The sequence below is a fragment of the Lipomyces chichibuensis genome (assembly GCF_038497645.1).
Source record: "Lipomyces chichibuensis strain CBS 12929 unplaced genomic scaffold V1513scaffold_34, whole genome shotgun sequence".
Classification (NCBI taxonomy): Eukaryota; Fungi; Ascomycota; class Lipomycetes; order Lipomycetales; family Lipomycetaceae; genus Lipomyces; species Lipomyces chichibuensis.
The window spans coordinates 46,441-59,225 of NW_027117486.1; the positions used below are offsets into that span (position 1 = coordinate 46,441).

Sequence of the window (12,785 nt, forward strand, 5' to 3'; positions counted from 1 at the left end):
TGATCTGTCATATTGCGTGCGGCTCAGTAGTTGGGAGCTTAAGCCGCTGTCGCTCTCACAGCGTTTCGTACCTTCTGCTGTAAACGTCGAGTTCATGTAACAGGATGCCGGCCCATAATAATAAATAACGCCATGGACATTTTGCGAGAAATTATTATGGGCGCGTTTGTACTGCACTTTACTTGGACAGCCGGCTCTAACGAAGGACCGCGATCGACCGAATGGTTTTGCATCTCATATCAGCTTCAACCGCACAACTCATGAATATCATGGCGCCAGTAGCGTCATCTTCGACTCTAGATCCAGAATACTTGCTTTCTGATCCAAAGTAGGTCACGGTTATTTCTCGATCATGTCAAAATCCAGCTAATGTTAGTGTTGTTAGAGAGGACGAGGCTTTTCCAACATTCGAGCGACGGGCGTCATCACGGGAATTAATATCGAAATACAACGATGAATTTGCATTGAAGAATACGGAAAAAACTTATGAGCAGCAATACGCGAGTTTGTATTTCCTCAGGCTTACTGTTCTGAAGCCGCGGGTCTCGAAAGTCGCTGCTGAAGCATGGAATGGCATGAGTGTGAGTCGACTTGGTAGTCCATGTATTTGGGGAATAAGAGCTAATGTCGGACTGTAGATTTTGAATCAGGAAGTAAAAGCTGTGGATCGGGTCTTAGACGTTCGGCAGGGCGAGTTCTGTTGGATTGTCGGGACGGTGTATATTGAAATGACGCTGAAGCCGAACATCTTGGACGAGATTACTAAGGAGGTAAGTATATGATTTCGAAATTCGTTTTCCATTATTTGGTAATAACTATGGACGTAGTTTTGGACTACAGCACCAATCTCCAAAGATAAGTTCGCAGACGCCGCAAACGATGCAATTATGCTCGAAGACGAGTCCGGGCGTGTAAATCTCGTGGGATCGACAATTAAGAGCGAATTACTCGTTACGGGTTGCGTTGTCGCTGTTCTGGGTAGCGAGACAACTAGCGGGGACTTCGACGTCGTTGATATCAGGTTTCCTCAGCTTGCGCCTCAACTGCCACGGAAGATGTCGACAGGTCACGAGCGGAAATACGTGGCGCTGGTGTCCGGGTTGGAAGTTAGCGGTGATGTTCATGAGAGCTATGAGACGTCTATGCTGTTTGAGTATCTCATGGGTGAACTCGGTGGCTCTGATGTAAGTGTCAGTCACTGCCTTGGATGATTCTCAGGAGCTTGCTAAGCATTGTAGGATTCAAAACACGCATCGGAGATCATACACGTCATAGTCGCTGGGAATTCGTTCTCTAATCGCCGTAGTCCAGTCTCAAGAGACGAAGAGAGCCTAGACAACTCCCAGAGGAAGAAGAAAAAATACGGCTATGACTCGTCATCGTATAACTCAAAACCCACAGAAGCGCTAGATATTCTGCTAGCCGATTTGAGTGCTTCTGTTTCGGTTGACATCATGCCTGGAGATCAGGATCCGACGAATTACTCGTATCCCCAGCAACCGATTAATGCGGCTCTGGTCCCCAGGACGCGAAGATTCTTGGGGTCGAGTTTTAGATCTGTATCGAATCCATGCTGGTGGGATATTGAAGGATTACGGTGAGACTTTGTATGCAGCTTTGCACAAGCTCGTATTAACAATTGATAGGATTCTTGGAACTGGTGGACAGCCAATCGACGACATTTTCAAGTATATCGAAGGCGATGACAGACTACAAATGATGGAAGCTTGCCTGCGATGGCAACATTGTGCGCCGACTGCTCCCGATACGCTGTGTAAGTTTAGTCAGTGTCCGCCTATTCTTGCTGAAGACTAAGATTGTGGTAGGGAGCTATCCTTTTCGCGACTGCGATCCGTTCATTTTAAACGAAACACCACATTTATTCTTCGCGGGAAACCAGCCAGAGTTTAAGACGAAGATTATAGTTGGTGAAGACGGACAACAGGTACGCCTTGTCGCGGTGCCAAAGTTCTCTGAGACTGGCAAGATCGTACTGGTAGATTTGGAATCATTAGCTTCTGAGGTCGTGACATTCGCGTTAAACGGAACTGGGCGGTGATTATGGCGATAAGGGTAGAGGTTCAGATCATGTGTAGATAGGGCATAAAAAGGACTGTATTGCGTATTGAAATTCTATGGAAAGTTTGGCCAGAATCGCCATTCGTTTTAGCAGGGCATTCATGAATATCAACACAACATTGACTAACTTTTTGCGGGGTCCAAGAAGCACATGGACAGATTTATTGTCAGTGCTCACTGTAGTGAGAAGGGTTGGTTTTGAGACCAATGGGTACGTGCGGACTACGTTATCTCCTCCACTTAACGTGGGCCTCGTTACCAAGGGCCCCGAAATCGCTGGTGACATGCAGTTAATTTGCTAGGATTTAGAAACGAAAATACTTTTCAAGTCCTTATTGTATATTTATTCTACAAATTTGACCGCAATATGAGCTGCGTAAGAGCGGAGGGTTAATATACTCAATAAAGCTGGGAAATTGGAAGCCAATGCCAGATGCAAGTTCTAGGATTGTAAAATAATGTTTCTTGCTACAGGCTGACGTGACGGTGATCCGACTTTGGTCAACTGTTCGGGCAAAGCCGGCTATTTGTTTCGTAAGTTCAACCGGTATCCGAAGCGTTCCGGTGGAATTAAAGATACTCCCGGCACTGGTAGTGTGGAGTTGGTACCAGTTTAGTGCACGTGACAAGTTGCCATTGATATTTTGGCGGCATATGTTGATATATTGTGCCATTGCAAGACAATTATATAGGATAAAGTATTATTATCACAGAAAGACTTCTCAAAAACTAGGATGTAAAAGGAATACCAATTCGAGGTCTTGTCATTTTTTGCAATTAGCAGCTGTGAGAAGGCCGGGTAACATGTGCTGATTGTGCTGGCCAATCGCAGGCGGGCAGGTTGGCCATGACACGAGCGTCAAGACAGATACGCCGCAAAAGCGTCAGTCAAATGCACCATACAGCCAATCGGAGTTCAGGCGTTTATAACGCGGGACCGTGTCGGAGGTTTCCCCGCGCAAGTGGAGAGCCGACTTCGAACTGAGGGTTCCTTTTTTCACACTTTCTCTTCTACTGCCATTTTGTCGTCACGGCTTTTTGTTGCATCACGCTATTGACAATCGAATCTCGAAAATAAAAACAATGAACACCTGCCGAACGTCTCTTGCTGCGATGAGCAGTGTAATTGCGGGATCCGTCCCGCGCATGATGTCGTCCACCATGCGCGCTGGCGCGATCTCTACTGTGCGTGGTATGGCGACTGCGACTTCGGAACCTGCGCGCGCAGCGAGTTCGCCACGGATGAAGAAGTTCAAGATTTACAGATGGAACCCTGACGAGCCGACGTCGAAGCCCAGCATGCAGGACTTTGAGGTTGACTTGAACGAATGTGGCCCCATGATGTTGGATGCGATTATCAAGATCAAGAACGAGCAGGACGCGACGCTCACCTTCCGCCGGTCGTGCCGCGAGGGCATTTGCGGATCGTGCGCGATGAACATCAACGGCACCAACACGCTCGCATGTCTTTGCCGCATTGACACGGACTTGACGCAGACGACGAAGGTGTACCCTCTCCCGCACATGTTTGTCGTGAAGGACCTTGTCCCGGACCTGACGCAGTTCTACAAGCAATACAAGTCCATCAAGCCGTATTTGCAGCGCACGGACTACCCTGAGGATGGCAAAGAGAACCTGCAGTCTATCGAGGATCGCAAGAAGTTGGATGGATTGTACGAGTGCATTTTGTGCGCGTGCTGCTCGACAAGTTGCCCCTCGTACTGGTGGAACCAGTCCGAGTACCTGGGTCCGGCGATCTTGCTGCAGACTTACAGATGGTTGGCGGACAGCCGTGACCAGGCCACCGAGGCGCGCAAGCTTGCGCTTGAGAACTCGATGTCGCTTTATCGATGCCATGTGAGTGTAATTACTGAATGGTTTTTAAATGTCACGATGCTAATAGTGTAGACCATCATGAATTGCTCGAGGACGTGCCCCAAGGGTTTGAATCCTGGTCTTGCCATTGCTCAGATCAAGAAGAGCATGTCGTTGTAAGCATTACATGATGATGATGCGAATACAGTTCTCAGCTAGAGAGTTTACATCAATGTTGACGAAATGCATATAATTACCATTACTTCGTTCAACCTGGCGTTTAGTTTGTATTTAGTTCGTTTAGTTTGTTATTGTAATGCTCTTGGGTAGGAAAGAATTGGAGGCTGGGGGGAGGATGGCTGACGGCTGACGGCGATACATTACGACTGTGTATAATATATTCGTTTGCCGGTATTCACAGTAGGTCTTTGCTATTAGCAGTGCTCGAGGTGCAGGTGCGGAGCAGAATTGCGGAAGAGGATATATGTGGAAGACAGCCGACAGCATTCGGAAAGCTGTATCTGTACTCTCAATAATAAAAATACGAGGCGTAGTACGCATAAAGAATGTAACAGTCAGTAGTCTGCAATCAACTCCGGCAGGCGGCGACTGACAAATGTTGCTTCCTCGTCGGTCTAATCCTCTGGCCTACTAACCGATATCGGATGGCAGTTATCAGCCTTAGGACAACTCCGCACGGATCAATCGCGTTCCGGCTTCTGCCCAACTTAGAATCGTTTAGTTTTGGTGTCATTAAAGATGTGATCCTAGCCTTGGCTGCAAAGTTAGTTACTTTCTCAGCATTGGCTTGCCTTTGCATTGCACAGCCTAGCCACAATTCAATCTTGATGGCCAGCATAAGTTGTAGTCCGAACGAAAAATGCCATAAAGGATATATCCTCCGTTTTAGATGTAATTATTATATTAGTAGATACGTATATGGGGTATACCCATTGCCAGGGCAAGGGCCATTAGCTTTCAGTAGGGTTGGTTAGTTAAGAAGGTGAAGGAACCCGATAGATGAGAGACAATTTCACTTCCTACGATAGTTGGCACCGCCCGACTGGCACTTTCTCACAACGGCGACCCGGGAGCACTTTTTTCCCCACGCTGCGCCGTTCTACTATCTGATCCCTACACATCCTGCCCCTTTCCCGCCCCATTTTTCGCCACAGATATAAGAATGGCCTCGCTCGCCCTCGCGCGCTCTATCAGAGCTGCTCGCGTTACAGCAAGACCCCACTTCACAATCTCTGCTGCCAGCATTGTCCATAGTCAGTCGTCTGGTTCGGTCCGCCCTACTATCACAAGCCCTCTTTCCGCTAGTCTGTCTCAATTCAACATCATGGTTGTCGGACGTAAGTCAATCTACATGAGTTCGACTATTATGTTAATCCAAAATACTCCGACAGCGTGTCTTTGTTCGCGCAATTGGCGTATTGTTGTGGAGCAATTGTGATTTGGCAAAAAAAAAAAAAAAAAAATTAAAAAAGTTTTTTTATTCATGCGGTGACTAACTCCGACTCAGTATCCACTAAGGTTCAGGTTAAGAACCCAATTGTCGAACTCGACGGTGATGAGATGACCAGAATCATCTGGCAAATGATCAAAGACAAAGTATTTATATTTCCTTGACCGCCGAAAGGTGAAACAAAGTAGTTTTGTTAACGCGGCTGGTTTAGCTCATCCTGCCATTCGTCGATGTCGACCTCAAATACTACGATCTCGGAATCGAATACCGAGACAAGACTGACGACCAGGTCACCGTCGATGCCGCTGAGGCCATTCTCAAATACCAGGTTGGCGTCAAGTGCGCGACCATTACCCCTGACGAGGCCCGCGTTGAAGAGTTCGGCCTCAAGAAAATGTGGCTCTCGCCCAACGGCACCATCCGCAACATTCTCGGCGGTACCGTCTTCCGCGAACCCATCGTAATTCCCGCCATCCCACGTCTCATTCCCGGATGGACTGAGCCCATCATCATCGGCCGCCACGCCCATGGCGACCAGTACAAGGCCACAGACGTCGTCTACCCGTCCGCCGGCAAACTCGAGCTCGTCTTCTCCCCCGCGGACGGCAGCGAGCCTATCCGAAACACTGTGTTTGACTTCAAGAGCCCTGGTATCGGCCTTGCCATGTACAACACCGACGAGTCCATTCGCGGATTCGCATACGCTTCGTTCGCGCTCGCCCTCCAAAAGGGATACCCGCTGTACATGTCGACCAAGAACACCATTCTCAAGCGCTACGACGGTCGCTTCAAAGACATTTTCCAGGAAATCTATGACAAGGAGTTCCAGACCAAATTCGAGGACAAGGGTATCTGGTACGAGCACCGTCTGATCGACGACATGGTCGCCCAGATGATCAAGTCTAAGGGCGGCTTCATCATCGCCATGAAGAATTATGATGGTGACGTGCAGTCCGATATCGTCGCTCAGGGCTTCGGATCGCTCGGACTCATGACCTCGGTCTTGATTTCGCCGGATGGCAAGACGTTTGAGTCTGAGGCCGCCCATGGAACCGTCACTCGTCATTACCGCGAGCACCAGAAGGGCCGTGAGACCTCGACGAACTCGATCGCGTCTATCTTCGCGTGGACTCGCGGTCTCGAGCAGCGTGGCAAGCTCGACGGAACGCCTGATGTCGTTAAGTTCGCACGCGCTCTGGAGAGAGCTACTATCGACACCGTAGACATTGATGGCATTATGACAAAGGACCTCGCGCTCGCGCAGGGCAAGAAGGAACGGTCCGCTTATGTCACTACTGAGGAGTATATCGACGCAGTCGCAAGCCGTCTCCAGACTGCGTTGAATGAAAAGGCCAAGTTCTAATCGTCCATCCATGACATGTCAATCATTGTCGTAATCTCACTGCAACAGCCAAGTGCGACCACCATCGTCCACAGAATTTCTGTGCTTAATTGTACTTATTTATGAAGACATTTTGTAATTATCAAGTTTTCTTTGGTGACATTCATTTTGTAACTATCAGGTTGGATTTCGTTGCAGACATTCTGTAATTATCAGGTTGGATTTATTTTGGGGGGCTTAATTTTACATATTGGCCCGTTTGTACGTCATTAGACAATCATCGTGGTTTTTGCTCCGCGTTATATAGTAAATAGATCATCTTAGCAGCAATCTCGCAAATTCGTCTGATAACTCGCGCGTAGTCCATATACCCTAACCCCATTGCTGAGCCGCACCTTGAAGGTTTTCATCAGGGCTGACTGACGTCATACTCGTCTGTCAATTGACACGTATGAGCGGAGATTGATCGAGTGGCGGTGTGTCCAGTTATTTATTGTAACTTGTATTAGTCTTCCTTGGTCGTTTGCAAATTATTACTGAGGAGGAAAGATATTGGTTAGGAACAAATAGAAGAAGGAGAAGAAGAGCAAGTAGAAAGGAAGGATTTTTACAAGTGACAAAAAAATGGTATTGCCGGATCATTATAAAGTCCTTAATTGCCAACCGAATGCTTCGCAGGCGCAAATTCGAGATGCGTATAAACGGTACACAACATTTTGCTCATTTTCACGGTCTTACTATGCAGTATTTTTTCACTTATCTTGTTTAGTTTTTGGGTTGACTTCTTATGGAATTTCGTGGATGCTAACCAGTCGCGCAGGGCAGCACTAGCAACGCATCCAGACCGCTTCCAACCGTCCTCCACTGCCGCAGACACGGCGACCAGAAACTTCCAAAGAGTCTCTGACGCGTATTTCGTGCTCGGCGACCCCGGCCGTCGCGCGGAGTATGATCGGCAACGAGAGACGCAGCAGGCCGGTGCGGGCCAGGAGTATTTCACGAACGACGACGAGCGGCAGAGCACGTATCAGAATGAATTCAAGGCCGCTTTTGAAGAAATGTTCCGTGACTCCGAGTTCGACGCGTCGTCGTTCGCACATGCAGATACGGAAGCCGACCGCCGCCACGAGGAGCGGGCCCGTAGCAAATTCTATACGATCCTGACGGGTCTGGCAGGCGGAGTTATAGGGTTCACCATCGCGAACTTGCCGGGCGCGCTAGCAGGTTTGGCGGTTGGCGCAAAATTGGGAAATATTCGGGATCACAAGGGCAAGAGTGTGTATGAGGTATTTCAGGAATTGCCGAGAGAGGACAGAGCGAGAGTACTGGCACAGTTGGCGCAGAAAGTGTTTAGTAGTGTGCCATTGACGTGATTATTGACTTTTTGTAGAATAAGTAGGTTCTAATAAATAAATATATACATTACATTGGCGGATGATGAGAGGTTAATGGCCACGGAACTTGGGGCGGCCTAAAGGCTCGTAGTTCATGTCGTCATCTTGGAAGCGTTCGAGGCAGTATATCTTCGCACCACTTCTGTTCACACGATCGGGCTTAGGCGCGAGAGGGTCCGGTAATAAGCCTTCGCGTGCACCACCACCACCCCGCGTCATGATCATCCTCTGGCCATTCTTCTTTGGTGAAAACATAGTAGTCCTGCCCTTGGTCAGTCCCATTCAAAGTTTATCGATCAATTACGCAAACTCACCCTTTGTTGACTTCGGCCCTCCGGTTAGACGTCCGTCGCACGGCCAACTCTACATGAAACTCACAATACTCTGTCTTCCGCAAGTCAACCCAATTCCGACAAGGCGTCTCCTTCCTCGTCATCGCCTTGCACATGCCAAAGTCCCGCGCCCGGCCAACCTCAATGACTTCGTCGTCGCGCTCCGTAATATTCAGATTGAAACCAGTCCCGCCGGACTTGGCTGGCCAGACCCCCGGGTTTACAACAGCGATGATGTCGCCAAGCCTCAACTTCCAGAACTTGTCGAGCGGCGGACCCATTATGAAGACGTCGACATCTTGTTTGAGATCTGTGAGCTTGAGAATGAAGTACCGTCGCGCCTGCATGTTCTCCTCCTCGTCCACGTCCGTTTTCTTCTTCTGTTCTTCCTTTCGTTTGGAGCGGCGCGCGGTGTAGGCATCAGACTCAACAGTCGCACTCGCAATAATCTTCTTCCAATCCTTCGCATGCTTTCCCGCGTCCTCCACAACACATTCATCTTCTTCCTTCTTTTTCTTCAGCGTAGCCTGCCGCTTGGTGTACATTATCGACGATTTCCTCGCAACAACGCCAAATACTGCCCAATCAGGGTAGGCAGGCGGGCTGTATTCGGGCGGCGCGACGGCAGCGTAGAGGCTCGACACGGTGAATATCATTTTGTCGCGCATAGACACAGCCATGTCTGGCACAGAGATATACCTGGTCAAAAGCGCGAGTTTGGTGTAGGAGTCGTCCAAGTCGGTTTGTGTGCCCGATAACTTTGACGCCAATGTGTTCACAGACGGTTCAGAAGTGGTGGTGCCTGGTGGCATGGTAGGCGGCGTAGCTGTTACCGCGCTGGTAGTGACAGACGATAAATCCGACGAACGCGTAGGCGGCTCTATTTCCAAGTCGTCGTCGTCGTCGTCGCTATCATCAAGGACACGAGCTGTCGGATCAGATAAATCAACTGACGTTGCTCGTTTCCACATTGGGTTGCGGACCTCCACAGGTCGACCATTCTTCTCGGCGTTTCGTGCCCCCGCATCCTCGTTCTGCAACAGTGCCGTCAACTTCTCCGCTGCATTATCGCCTTTGTTCAGGTTCCTCCGCCGCGCAGCCATCAAGCGCTCTCCAAATGGCATGCCGGTGTGAACTGCGGTATCAACCGGTTTCGCAATCCGCGCATACGCCGTCCCGCGTCGTTTCTCAATCGCGTCCTGACGAGTCCGTTCAACCTGCGCCATCTGCGTCGATTTCAACCCCATCGTCGGCGCCACATGCATGCCACTCCGCCCTAACTCTGTATGCCCGACGACGACGCTACTCTTCGGCACCGTGTCTGACAATTTCGGTTTCTTGTGCCGAGTCAGAGAAATGTCATGTGCGGAAAGCCCTTTGTCAACGCCTAACATCTGACGCAACGGAACAACGTCGTGCCTTTTTGGTTTAATAGGAGAGGGCGATTTCGGGACCAGCACTTGCGGTTTTGGTGCAGACTTAGTCTTGGCCGCATGCGCATGTGTATCGGGTGGTGGCGGAGCACGGAGGACGGCTGGGAGAAGCGAGTTCTTGATTGAGGGGGAGCAATCCAGGCGTCGGCGTTTTATGATTTCGTCGTTGTGAACTTTTTGCTGTTCCGGCGAGAAAAGTTTATGCGCCCGCGAGGATTGTGGCGATGAACGGCCGACCACAACATCCGTCGGGGTCGGCGGGACACAGTCTGGAGATGATTGATCTGAAGATATGAGGTCCGGCATGAACGCCGATGACGACTGCTTCGTCGGCGTAGTCAGTGCCGACATGGACACTCTTCGTGCCTCTGTATTTGCGGGACTCGGACCTTGTCGCTCGTGCTGCTGCTGCTGCTGCTGGCGAAGAGATTTTCTCCGCTTGAGTTCGCGGAGTGCGAGTTTGGCCTTTAACGCTTCCTGTTCGGCTTGTATTCTTGCATGCTCGGCTTCGGACTGTTTTAATTTCAACATGAGCATTTCTGTAGTTATCGTTATTATATTGTAATATAAGAATAAAAGTAACAGGATGCAGCGGAATACATACCTTCGTCGTCAGAGTCGGACTCCCAGTCACCAAAGTCAGGCACGGTCTGTGGCCGGGGTCGCGGTGGAGAGAAGGGGATTCCTGTGTTTGGAGACGCTGTTATAGGAGACCCCATATTGCAGGATTGAAATGATGATGGACGGACACGGCGGACAGTTCGCACTTGCGGAAGGAGCAATGGGTCCGTAAGCGGCGCGAAGGACTGCGACGCGTCTCGAATATTTGGGACGCGTCGCTGGCAACGCGACGACAGCGGATGCGGAGCCGCACGTAGCCCGTCACCGCAACTGTTGTACATCGTTTGCATAATTCAACAGCTGCTGAAGACCACAATGTCACGACTGTTTATAATACCAGCAGGAAATGGTGGTGACAACTCAGTGCGTAGCATAGTTACTCTTCCGCATCCATCAACGGCGGTACGGACGCGGTATCTCATCACGCGATCGCCGCTGGCCATTCACGAGCTGACGATCATCGATCACCCCACACCCCATTCTACTCTTATATCTAATGATTCATCATCAGATTGTGATGCTGCTCCGACGCCATTGAGTCCGGCGTCCGAGACTTTACCGACAGAACAGGATACAGGGTGCATAATATCGTCGGCGAAGGTGCACATCGCGACGCGTGTTGCGCCGTTTTTTTTCCTTCTCCGCGTGTTACTGCAACACCAGGCGCGATACCGCACATGGGAGGATATTTTCGATAGTTTACGCGTTGAGACGCCGGCGTACCGACATATCTCGGCCCTTCTTGAATCTGAACTCGAAAAAATCGCCGACACGGTTGAGCCGGCGGTTGGACTCCGGTGCTACAGACTATCGAATGAGAAGTTATTCCGGTTGCTGTCGTCGCGGATTACACGCATGACGGAGAAATTGCCGGCAATGTTAGCAAAGACTCACGTCACCTGCAAGCTCGCGCCGGTGAGGTTTGACGAGAGTAGCCCGGACGAGATGTACGTCCGCGCGAGAAGGCAGGTCGCGATCACGATATTGGCGGGGTATCTGCCATCGTCGCTTGCGAAGGCGTTCGTTGCCAGGTTTGAGAGCGAGAAGAGGGTATTGGATGAGTTTGTGAGCCGGTTGAAGGAGGCTAGGGCGAAGGAGGTGATGAAGCAGATGATGATTGCTGGAATAGGGAATGGGAAGCGCAAATTTGAGGATGAGGACAAGGATGAGGCATTGAAGAATAAAAAGACGGGAAACAATGGACGGCATGTGAGCAATGGGGTCAGGAAGTTGAAAAAGGCGGATACGACTGGGATGTCTAAATTAAGCATGTTCTTCAACAAGAAATAAAAGAGAGTTCTTGGAATCGTTGTGGGATTTGTAATACGATTATCTCATGCTGCACTGTCAGTCTTGTCGGAGAATAGCCAGTTGTCGTAGTAGTATTTTAGTTCACCAATGCTTTCAAGAATATCGCTCTTCGCAGTGTGACTGTACTTCTTTGCCGGCGCACCTTTTTTCAAAGTCGGATTACGTCGTCTGGCAATTTCTTTGAGAGTCGAGACGTCGATAATACGATAATGTAGGAAATTAATCAACTAGAGCAGTTAGGTCGTGCGGGGTCCAAAAAAATAAGCAGCAGCAAACAAAGCCAGACCTCGGGCATTTCCCGCCTTAGAAATTCCTTGTCCATATGTACAGAGTTGCCACTGAGCATCCCGGTGCGCTCGTCAGTAACGCCGCATTCGTCTTTCAAGTACTTTAATAGTTTAATTTCAACATCTCTTGTCGAGCTTGTAGACGCACGCACTTTGGCGGTTAACCCGGATTGACCGTGGTGATTGACACACCATTCGTCCATGCCATTGAGTATCTTATCCGGACACGAAATGACTTGTTCGAATCCGTTCTACGCTTGTCGTGTTAGCGGTAGATCAAAATTGTGACCGACAAAACCAGAGGCGTACTGGTTCGACGAGGTTCAGATCGCCGTCAGTGACGAAGCATGCGATTTCGATAATTCTGTCATTATAAACGTCAAGGCCAGTCATCTATCTCGTACCAAATCAGTATTTGCGCTCATGATGCGATAAGGCGTAGAACAACATACTTCGCAATCGATCCACACCATAGGTCCAGGAGCTCCGCTGGTATCCATTGCCATAATGTCGTGAATGGCGGTATTGAACAGATTATTAGTAGAGCTAAACTGTCGCGTGGATGCACTGGCGGGGTATTTCTTCGTAGGGTGAAGTTGGAATAGCAAATATACACTGCTGCGAGGAGCGAATTGACGCGAGGCTGGAAGAAGTGATTCAGCTCGCAAGTACGTTGTGCGAGGCAACCAACGCGGCATAA

General features: G+C 49.6%; 7 protein-coding genes across 7 annotated transcripts; 5 read left to right on the forward strand and 2 right to left on the reverse strand.

Annotated features, from left to right (window-relative positions):
* Nucleotides 1-269: 269 nt before the first annotated feature.
* V1513DRAFT_460035 (DNA polymerase alpha/epsilon subunit B-domain-containing protein) lies at nt 270-2,059 on the forward strand (the record flags this gene model as incomplete). The annotated part of the gene is made up of 7 exons (XM_066899803.1): nt 270-328; nt 386-581; nt 639-770; nt 828-1,184; nt 1,239-1,597; nt 1,647-1,774; nt 1,827-2,059. The coding sequence occupies 7 exons, from the start codon at nt 270-272 to the stop codon at nt 2,057-2,059; spliced, it is 1,464 nt and encodes a 487-aa protein (XP_066751860.1).
* A 987-nt stretch (nt 2,060-3,046) lies between these two features.
* Nucleotides 3,047-4,453, forward strand: V1513DRAFT_450208 (alpha-helical ferredoxin). The gene is made up of 2 exons (XM_066898784.1): nt 3,047-3,936; nt 3,988-4,453. The coding sequence occupies exons 1-2, from the start codon at nt 3,163-3,165 to the stop codon at nt 4,072-4,074; spliced, it is 861 nt and encodes a 286-aa protein (XP_066751861.1). The 5' UTR covers nt 3,047-3,162; the 3' UTR covers nt 4,075-4,453.
* A 467-nt stretch (nt 4,454-4,920) lies between these two features.
* V1513DRAFT_450211 (uncharacterized protein) lies at nt 4,921-7,041 on the forward strand. Its single transcript, XM_066898785.1, has 3 exons — nt 4,921-5,252; nt 5,423-5,511; nt 5,577-7,041. The coding sequence occupies exons 1-3, from the start codon at nt 5,078-5,080 to the stop codon at nt 6,726-6,728; spliced, it is 1,416 nt and encodes a 471-aa protein (XP_066751862.1). The 5' UTR covers nt 4,921-5,077; the 3' UTR covers nt 6,729-7,041.
* A 118-nt stretch (nt 7,042-7,159) lies between these two features.
* Nucleotides 7,160-8,148, forward strand: V1513DRAFT_450213 (DnaJ domain-containing protein). Its single transcript, XM_066898786.1, has 2 exons — nt 7,160-7,411; nt 7,528-8,148. Exons 1-2 carry the CDS (start codon nt 7,332-7,334, stop codon nt 8,078-8,080), a joined length of 633 nt encoding a protein of 210 aa, XP_066751863.1. The 5' UTR covers nt 7,160-7,331; the 3' UTR covers nt 8,081-8,148.
* Nucleotides 8,084-10,754, reverse strand: V1513DRAFT_450216 (uncharacterized protein). The gene is made up of 3 exons (XM_066898787.1): nt 10,471-10,754; nt 8,416-10,405; nt 8,084-8,363 (listed from the first exon to the last, which is right to left on the reverse strand). The coding sequence occupies exons 1-3, from the start codon at nt 10,583-10,585 to the stop codon at nt 8,153-8,155; spliced, it is 2,316 nt and encodes a 771-aa protein (XP_066751864.1). The 5' UTR covers nt 10,586-10,754; the 3' UTR covers nt 8,084-8,152.
* Nucleotides 10,701-11,917, forward strand: V1513DRAFT_450217 (ribonuclease H2, subunit B). Its single transcript, XM_066898788.1, has one exon. It carries the CDS (start codon nt 10,803-10,805, stop codon nt 11,775-11,777), a length of 975 nt encoding a protein of 324 aa, XP_066751865.1. The 5' UTR covers nt 10,701-10,802; the 3' UTR covers nt 11,778-11,917.
* Nucleotides 11,822-12,585, reverse strand: V1513DRAFT_460040 (ribonuclease H-like domain-containing protein; the record flags this gene model as incomplete). Its single annotated transcript, XM_066899804.1, has 4 exons — nt 11,822-12,025; nt 12,085-12,336; nt 12,395-12,478; nt 12,538-12,585. The coding sequence occupies 4 exons, from the start codon at nt 12,583-12,585 to the stop codon at nt 11,822-11,824; spliced, it is 588 nt and encodes a 195-aa protein (XP_066751866.1).
* Between the last annotated feature and the right edge of the window lie 200 nt (nt 12,586-12,785).